At 54.4% G+C, this 9,427-nt stretch overlaps 3 protein-coding genes across 3 annotated transcripts; 1 reads left to right on the forward strand and 2 right to left on the reverse strand.

Moving 5' to 3' along the window:
* Positions 1-822: 822 nt before the first annotated feature.
* Positions 823-1,245, forward strand: TRAVEDRAFT_51028 (uncharacterized protein; the record flags this gene model as incomplete). The annotated part of the gene is made up of 4 exons (XM_008043772.1): positions 823-831; positions 898-1,046; positions 1,101-1,127; positions 1,179-1,245. The coding sequence occupies 4 exons, from the start codon at positions 823-825 to the stop codon at positions 1,243-1,245; spliced, it is 252 nt and encodes an 83-aa protein (XP_008041963.1).
* Positions 1,246-1,696: 451 nt separating this feature from the next.
* Positions 1,697-3,371, reverse strand: TRAVEDRAFT_22744 (uncharacterized protein; the record flags this gene model as incomplete). Its single annotated transcript, XM_008043529.1, has 6 exons — positions 1,697-2,426; positions 2,465-2,521; positions 2,788-2,991; positions 3,052-3,129; positions 3,202-3,247; positions 3,302-3,371. The coding sequence occupies 6 exons, from the start codon at positions 3,369-3,371 to the stop codon at positions 1,697-1,699; spliced, it is 1,185 nt and encodes a 394-aa protein (XP_008041720.1).
* A 4,195-nt stretch (positions 3,372-7,566) lies between these two features.
* Positions 7,567-8,515, reverse strand: TRAVEDRAFT_51030 (uncharacterized protein; the record flags this gene model as incomplete). The annotated part of the gene is made up of 5 exons (XM_008043773.1): positions 7,567-7,579; positions 7,640-8,058; positions 8,133-8,227; positions 8,278-8,414; positions 8,466-8,515. The coding sequence occupies 5 exons, from the start codon at positions 8,513-8,515 to the stop codon at positions 7,567-7,569; spliced, it is 714 nt and encodes a 237-aa protein (XP_008041964.1).
* Between the last annotated feature and the right edge of the window lie 912 nt (positions 8,516-9,427).

Here is a 9,427-nt window from a genome sequence, read left to right on the forward strand (position 1 = left end):
CGGAATGGCTGGAATACGTACATCACTATAAGAGCCATATATGCCCATGGTATGGAGTCGCGCGCACACGGAACCGACGTTTCAAACGGAATGCTTATTGAGCGTATGCCCCCCCACCAGGACTATGCCGCCAAATCCCGAACTTCCTAGTAATGTGGAAGCTGCAATGTGCCAGGCTATCTCTACCCTCTCGTTATATCCTGCATGATGCTACCCAACCAGTATACTCCGCCACACTCGTACGGCGATATAAATCAATAGTGAGTTATGCAGCTTCCCGTCTGTAGTCCAGCTTGCTTCGGGCGTTCGACGTGTCCATGCTGATCATCTCTCTTTGAATTTCTGTCGGGGCCGGTCTTCTGCTCTGCCGCACAACGACGTCCCCGCCGCAGAAACACCAGGAAGCGCCCCAAGTCCAACCGGAGCGACAGGATCACATAGCCGATCCGCCAGGCTGGGTGCACGAGCGCGAGGAATGGAGTTGAGAGCACAATCAGGACGACGAGGCATAGTGTCAGCAACAGCAGGCAGCGCGCGAAGCGTTCGAGCAGGAACGCGAAGAGGGTAAGCACCATTGGCCCACAGCAGGCGATGCGTTCGAGCCCAAATTAACAGAAAACGACGCCATCTGCTGGAGATCGCGCACAGGATGCAAGGGATATTCTGTGCGGAGTCGCACGAGTGCTGGCGCTTCCGTGCGCACGGGACCCGGATGTACACTTCGTGACTCGGAGTTAATTATGACGGGCAGTGAATTAGCTCGAGGTGTGCCACAATTTGCTACCCGTCACAATCCATGGCCGACCAGTGAGGTTGAAGAGCATGCGCGATGTGAGCTGAAGATATTGGCTCATAAGCGAGGCTTCGAAGTACTATTTGCTCATCTCGTGCTTGCAGAACAAGAGCGAGGTAGTCGGTGACTCGTACGTTGGCTTTGACGAAACCCACCTACACCCGTCTTGGGATGACACCTTGCGTAATCCCCGACGGCCATCACAATCTCAGGCGTACACTTCAACCGCCTTTCACTTTCCGGGACAGGGTACGTGCGTCCGCTCGATGAATGTGAGTGGTTCCATGCTGATCAGACGATCAACCAGGGAGATCGTTCTGCAGATGCCTACAGTGTATATATTCATTTGAAGAGCTTTGGGGAAGCTGTCACTCACTGATTACAGAAACACGGTGCGCAAGTACGTTAAGGAACTCGTAGTGTCTTCGAAGTCCCGTGAAGGCCGTACCTAGTCCCACCCCAAAGCGTGATGCTGCCACAAGCTCTCGATGCGCTCAGATACACATTCATGGAGCACTGCCTTCACGTTCGGCCAGTAAGCCTCTATACTTACCTTTAGCCTTACTCCGACCGCTACGGCTGTACCCACTTCGAAACATATAAGCAGTGAGCGCTGCACTGTATGTTTCGTTCATCCCGCCCTGAGTCGCGTCAGATTCATCGATAGAATAGATAGTATTAGGTGTACAGCAGGTGCATATGGTAAGCAGACAAGACCAAAAGGCTATGAAATACATCGGACGCTCGGACGACAGACTGGGCGAAAAGGGGACCTAGGGGGACTTGGTATGGAACATATATTTTGGAAGATGTGCGGATGAGCGTGCTTGGATCTACAAGAAGAAAATCAGTACGGAGGCTTCGTCACAACCAACAACAAGACTATACCAATAGAGCGATGCTTCAGTGGAATACGACGGTGACCACTTGGCCTTGGCGTCGAACTTCGACTTTCGGAGCTCCTGGGGTCTCTACTGGAATCGTCGGATCGGTATGGGTAGACGCGGGCTCGACCGGGCGTCCAGCGCCTCTGTCGCTATCTGCGCCGTGCTCCACACTGCCTCCAGCGGGCGATCGAACGTCCAGAAGGGTCTTGACCGCTTGAAGCTCCTCTCTGAGCTTCAGAACCTCGCCTCTGAGATGCGCCATTTCTTCCAATATAGCGTCTCCGCCACGTCCCTGACTCAACCGGTCAACGTGGCTTTCATCTCGGGAATTTTTACGAGAGCTCACCATAGCGGTTCCCGTGTGCGAGTTCGGGATGCCATCACTAAACAACGCATCTCCTGCTTCTCCTCCCTGTGCGGAGGGCGTACCCGCGGATTCCATCTGTACCGAGTTGAGGCCACAGCTCCGACTGGGACTACTCGTCGCTTGCTGGATAGAACCTTCGTCATTGTGGGCACGCATGCCATTGGCCAGGTTGCCGGAGTGTGAAGCCTCTCGAACTGTCTCCGAGCGACCGCGAGCGGGGGGGGTTACCGCCTCCTCGGGTGTGTCATTGAGGTTCGTGTCAACAACAGGGTGTGACTCCATCGCTGAAGCATACACCATACTCCCACTGTCACTCGGAGCATAGGGGTTAAGCGTCGTAAGCCGTGTACCTATGAAGAGGCTAGACGACGGCCGTGAGCTGATAATTGGCGTTATGCAGTTGACGTAACGACTCACGGGGGAAGCTCTACGGCGTCATAATTGAATCCGCCTTGAGAGGACGCCCCCACCTGCCTGATCGTATGCGACTGCATACTTGGCTTGCTTGCTTGACTTATCCGGTGGTTGCTTGCTCCGTAAAGAGAAGGTGACCTTTTTCTTCTCTTTTTGCGCGACGGAGACAACGACCACGAAGGATTTATGATACGGCGCGAGTCATCGGACGGGCTCCTTGGTCTGAAACGCTTGCCGTGCGGGTTGCGCAGCTCCGAGTCGCCGAACGCCCTGTTACACGCCCTTGAGACTTGCCTCAAATCTGAGGGGCTTCTCGATCGACTCACTCATGCAACCAAGCGTTGACATCGGCCTTGTCGGCCTCTGATTTTGGAGTGGTCAGAGTTGCCATGTTGCGGGCGGAGAACTCCGCCAACGAGGTCATCGCATGTGCCTGACCACTGGCGGAAGCCTGAGCCTGTTGTTGCTCCCAGGATCGTGGCGTCGTGGCTCGCATCTTGCCGCGAGCCTTTGCGCTCAACGTGATCGTACTAGAAGTGGTTCGTTCAGACGTTGGGGGTCTCTTGACTTGGCAGAAATGGAAAGCGTACCCGATCCGCGGTACTCCCGCATCACCGCATGCGGTATCCACGACCATAGCCATTCCCCCATCGTCCTCGGAATCTGGCCTGATAGGACGCACATCCTGGCTTAACAGAACATGGGTTAGTGCTCTGGCTATAACAATTGAAGGTGCGTACTGTCCCGTTGGGGAAGATGATATAGCTGATAGCTCGGGAGGATCGCCTGCACGATGAAATGAGAACTCCGTAGCGTCCCGAGGACAAAGCTGCTACTCACCTGTGGGCCTTCCTCCACGGGAGCCTTCTGTTTTTCTGCCTACTGGGGTAGACTCTTGCGCGTAGGCCATGGTAAAATGTTATGGGGTTAGCGAGGTCACGAATCGGGTCAGTTTCTGAGAGAAACTAACTCGGATCGTCTTAGCTTTTATACAGCCCTCACCGTAAAGACGTTGGTAAAATGCGCCAAAGCCCGTGGACTCCTTGATTGATTGACGGTCAACTATCGCCTTTGCATCGTTCGCTGCTACGGTTTTATGGCGACTTGAAATTTTGGAAATTTTGGGCATGTGAACTAGTAGAATGGTCCGAACCGTGCAACGCGATTGATTTGTTGTTTGGAAGGGCTGCCCGGCGCTACTCCGGTGCGTACGGAATAGAATACAGCTAGCAAAGAAACGATAGGGTTTGTGTCGGCCTCTCACCTTTGGGGGACCCTTGTTTACGATAAAGTGGGGCCTTACAAACACCCCTTCAACCAAAGGTCAAGAGAGCTCGGGAGGTTGCAGCTCTCAACAGCGTTGTCAGAACCCAGCGCCGTCAGACAAACGGCTTATCGATTCTTTACCTTCTGTGGTGGGATCCCGGAACGACCCCGGGGTCCGTGTAGATGGACCCGAGCCACCGCTACAGAAGCGCGCAGACAAACTGCAGCACTTGGACATTAATCGACTCCACATCCTCGACTATCTACTAGTACTGCTGGTATACCTCTTCAGTCAATACTACTCATCCTCCTTAGGTCTGTTCTATGGTTTTACCTTCTTGCAAATATGCTGGTGCACGGTGCTTGCGTCGTAGCCGGTCCCATGTCGATGGACCACATCGAGGCCATGGGCAGTAACTTGGACAAACCGGTGGCTACTCCATTGAAACGTGCCGCAGAGTTGCCCACCCGGCTTTAAGAGCGACAAGCTACAACATATATTACGTACGTCTGAAGCGATACTCAACAGTTGCCGACGTAGCATTTAACTTTTCTAGTGATTTTCGGTCTCACGGCCGGTATGATAGCCATGCTGCTCTTAAATCCTGACCTCCCTTGGTATCATTGAAGTTGACACACGCTAGTGACCCAGTTATGGCAGTGCGCGCCGTCGCGCACTCTACAAACGCTTTAGGAGACCGTGACACCTCAGAAGGTTGCGCCCGGTTCTACGGCTTCGGGCTCTCCATGCGTCCCACGCCCGTGAACGCGACGAGTTTTGTCGGCGAGAGCTGAAGTGTATATGGACTCGAATAGGCATGGGCTATCGTAGTAGGCCGGGATGTCGCAGGCCGCACTTCCACCATATCTCAATACGTGTGTTTGATGGGCACGCCGCAGTGAGTCACACACGCACAGATTGCGTAGATTCGTTGATATTGTTCCACAGGTATTCACGTACTCGCTCGTCTCGCCCCCTGCTCTATTGTCTCTCTTGCCGGTATACGTAGTAGGGTGCGCAATTGCAGTTGTCCGCTCAGGCGCTCAGCGCTCGCGTTCGTCATACTCGGACCTTGGTACTCCGCGATCATGCCAGATCCAGCCGTCGACACGGGACGTCCTCACGCGCTCTTTTTCCAGTACGCAGCTAGGTGCTCTTCCACTTTCGCTTTCACTACTAGCTCAGGCGACTTCCCGCTCCAGGTGTGCTGTCCTCGTGCTGATATGCTCCGTGCGCGGAACATTCAATCCGAGTCTCGACCTGCGGCCGCGCCGACATAATCAAGGCGCGTTACGTTCATACGGAACGCACTAAAACCTCGTACATTCGTTTCTGTCGCCGATTGGGACTGTAAGTTCAAAAGTATGCAACATGATGCGCGAAGCACGTATGGCTCACCTCTTCGCGGGCACTTTTTAGCTTCTAACTGGCATTGCGGCGAAAGGGGGTCCTTGACGCTGCACCACTGCCGTCGGAGGTTCCTGACGTGCGTAATGCAGCGCATAATATCTCTCTCTACATCTCACGGAACCGCTGCAACCCTTTCGTGATTTCGCAACTTTAAGGTAAGTTTAAGTACTCACGTGTGCGATGTGGACAAGACTCATCCCTTTGACGCCAGCTCCCCATGCGTGACGGCGCGAAGTCCCAGCGGCATTGATCCCGGCATGTTCTTGTCCGCGTGGACGGCGACATACACCGCCGTAAAATGACACAATGGAGGTCGCGCACTCGTCTGCGGCCGCCCGCAACCACGAATGGTAGCGTGCCGGTGGCGTTCTAGCGAGCAACCCCGGAGCCTCGTACGCGGTACGTCATGCTGGCCGCATCGTGCTGCAACATAAAGCATGTCTGGTTAACCGTTTCATCACCGCCCTTGCGAGCTGCGTTCAGCACTGAGCATCGACAATGTGGTCGTCACTGATCGTGTCAATATTCAGGTCGGGGCCGACATTCGTAGCGACTGCCTTGTGTCCCGGGTCCTAGTCGTCGAGGGCAACATTACGACCAAAATCCGCTTTCAACATGTGCCATTACGAACCATTGTACTCTTTATCTGTTCCATAGCATGGAATGGCGCCAAAGAGGTGTGCAAACTATCTTTGTTCTAAGCAAACATTACTATATAACTCAGTCGGCTGCGTCGGCGAGTGCTCATAATATCTTCTAGCATTCGCTAACGCAAGGCTACTGCCCGGGCCCCTCACACCGCTTTACCCTCAAATACCTCAAACACCGAGACTACTATGCCGAAGTACATACAGATCTCCTCTCGTATGATATATAGCGGTTTCCTGACGCCCACACAGCCCAAACGAGTGTCCTTCCATTCCGTTTGCAACCGATGCTGTGGTGTTCAAGCAAGACCCTCTGGCTGGCCCAACCGACAACTCGGAGCCCCCCAATACACCCGGCCGCCTTGTTGTGGGTGAGCTTGGAAAAAGCATCTGTAAGCGATCCATGTCAATCTTGGGAAGCTTTGCCCTCTGACTCGCAACTTGTTCCACCAGACTGTATCGTTCTCTGCAGGACCTGCAATGCAGCTGGGATCCCGGGAGAGCACATACCGGTGATGCTGACTCTCATCGACGAGACCATGCATTTCAGTTGTGACGAAAGTGCATCGTTGGTGTCGTTTACCACCAGCCGCATCGCTAACGACGCTACCCGGGTCACCTTCATCTTTTCCGATCCCCTCGACTTCCTGGAGCTTGTGCGAATCCTTACGGACGCAAAGACCCACCTCGCTACTCGTCGGGCCGAGCATACTCACCAGGCTGCGCTCGTCCAGAGGCACCAGTTCACCCTCTCCGTGCACCCCGCGCCTTTGTAGGGTCAATCCATTCTTTGATCAAGGTCGGTGCCAAGTTGGCTGTTTGTACTACAACTTACTCATACGTGGCTTCAAGTGACCATCGGGGACATAAGTACCTGCGGTGTCAAGGACATCCTCTTACTCGATTTCCTATGGTTCTTGTTTGTATACAGCAGTCTTATGAAAGTGTCTGGTTTTGTCGAGGATGGCAGATTAGAGCTTGCGGCAGACCGTTAGTTCAATGAGCTCACTATAGGGTAAAAGTACACTAGTACACGTTGAAGATGACGACACGCATAAGACTATGACGCGTCGTACGGTTTCGGGGCGCACCCATGGAGATTTCAGGTCGCAGATGCGACCCACCTGTCTATCATGAGGCCGGCGCTATGGCTGGAATCGCGAAGTTCAGTGGCAGCTGGGCCAGGGTATGCGTCATGGCATTGACAGCCTCCCTGCTCGTTTGCAGCACCTATTGGCGCTGAAGCCGACAGACATTGTGACAGCGCTACCTGCGGCGGCCGAGCCATTGGGGAGGACTCGAAAGCCAGCTCGAAAGACCTCGGACAAAGGGAGCATAGAGGCGCGCGAAAAGTCTCTCAATATGATGTTGTGAGCAGACGACTGAGCCCTCTGTAGCGATTCTTGCTCTCGAATAGTGAGTCTACGTTATTTGTGGGCCCCGCGTCCGGCCCACGGCTTGGCTATGATATGTCATGCCATTATCGCGCTGCGTGGCTTGTGAAGAGACTGTATGTACTACAGCATACGGCGGTATCCTCGCCGATGACACCTACACCGCGAACCGTTCGACAGTGCCGTCTGAAGGTCTGTCGCGTGTAACCCGACGGGGCCGCTAGATCACGCCAAGGCTGCAGTGGACGTGCGCAACATAATCACCACATAGTTCGGACTCGGATCGATGTTGAGCGCGCAACCCATACATATGTACGGTAATAAGTACTGGCAACTGTCACGAACTCCTCTCTAGATCCCACCATGAGCTACGCAAGAGCCATCGCTTCAAGAATCCGTGCTACTGACATCCCAGTGCGTGAGACCACGCCTATGCAAAATGCTCAGGGAAGCCACTCACAATTCAACAGCGACGTTGTGATCCGCAACCCCGACATCCGCAACGGCGTCGCCCGCGACGCTTTCATCTCCGTCGTCGTCGTCCGCTGCATCCACATCATCGCCGTCCGCTGTATCATCGCCACCGAGATAATTGAAGCTTATGCCGAGCTCTTCAGCAGTCCCAGAGACGACCTTGTTGACGTCATGTTCAGCAACGACCATGACAGCTTCGTGGGCCTGGAATAGGAGGAGGGCGAAAGAAAAAATTTCCATGCCGAAGACTACTTCTCCCGGCGGAGAAGGGTGGGTCGAAAAATCTAGGCGATTGGAACTGAGCCAATCCGCAATTTGGGCCGCGAACTGGTCACGAAGCCGTCCGAAAGGAAACACGATGGAGATATGGGAGGTGGGGGTCGAGAGAAACAACGTCTCGGAATCCTGGGTGTTGAAGCCGTGACCGTAAGGGCATGTCGTAGAGAACATAGGCTGTACGCCATTGATAAAGGACTCACCGCCTTGCGGATCTTCGTAGGGTCAAGCATAGTAAGATCGGAAGAAGCGATGAATATGCCGTTCCCGAAGTCGGGGTCGAGGAGACACAGGAATACTATGGAGAGAGATGAACGAGAGCAATAGGTGGAGCGACACAGGACCTACGACGTGTAGACAGCTGACTGGCACCCTCGACCAAGTAAATTTGACAACGTCTTCGATTAGCGTCTTGGCCGTCAAACCGATTCCCCTCGTACAACCGCTTCGCAAGAGATATATAGAGATTAGCGGGAGCAGTGTATCTGTGAGGATCGTCAGCAACCGCCAGCTCTCCAACAGCGCCGTACACTCACATCATTTTGAGGTGATAAGCCTGCCATGCAAATTGTGGGGCTATAGACATGACGAGAGACAGTCGAGTCCACAGTGGGTCCACACAGGGGAGCGTACAGTATGCATGCCCTACCCCGCCCTACTTAAGGAGCAAGAACAAGACAAACTGATAATGCGGTAACAAACACCTGACTCAGGGCAAGGAATGACCGTAAAGGACGTGAAAGGGGGATTGACGGTCAACGATAAAGGAGATAGTTCGGCGACTATGACGGTCAATGGCGCATCGCGACTGAGCGAAGAGCAACGTCGCCTTATGCCCTTGGAACCAGAAACGACTCTGAAGGAAGCGTTGTTGCCGGGAGCGCACCGAAGGGCGGATCCTTCAGTTTTCGAAAGATGGTGATAACCTGGCGGGGAGATCGCGGCTTCGAGGAAATGAGTGCAACCCAGCAGTGGCTAGGTCGCGAGGGCGGCCGGAGGTGTCCGGCGAGGAGCATCGCAGGAACTCGTTGAAGAGGAGACGAGGAGGCAAGGACGAGGCGGCATTAAATTGAGGCCCGGCGGGCGGTACAGAGATACAGTTGCTAGACTCTAAACCAAGATACGAAGAAGACGGCAGGAGGCGACGTGGTCAATCGAAGCCGATGGCGGTGGGTAGCGGAGGGACCCTTCGTTTCCCGCGATATTGTGCATGATGAGCGACATATTGAAGGATGAACCTGCGGCGCATCAAGTTAGCGGGACGTCGTCGGGACGGCGTTGAACACATGGACTGGGGTACTCACTTGCGAACAGCTCGTTTGGCCGCCTCGGAAGGCCCATGCCCGCCCATGTCGAGAACGAGGTAACGCGCGCCGGAGCGCATGACGACGATCTCGGCGCAGACCGATGCGTGGGGCACAAGACGAGATATGGCTGCGTTCGGGGGCAGGTCGGGCCTCTCCTGGAAGGCGACGAGAAAGTCGATTTGGGTGTGCCG

This window comes from Trametes versicolor, assembly GCF_000271585.1.
Source record: "Trametes versicolor FP-101664 SS1 unplaced genomic scaffold TRAVEscaffold_10, whole genome shotgun sequence".
NCBI classification, from domain to species: Eukaryota; Fungi; Basidiomycota; class Agaricomycetes; order Polyporales; family Polyporaceae; genus Trametes; species Trametes versicolor.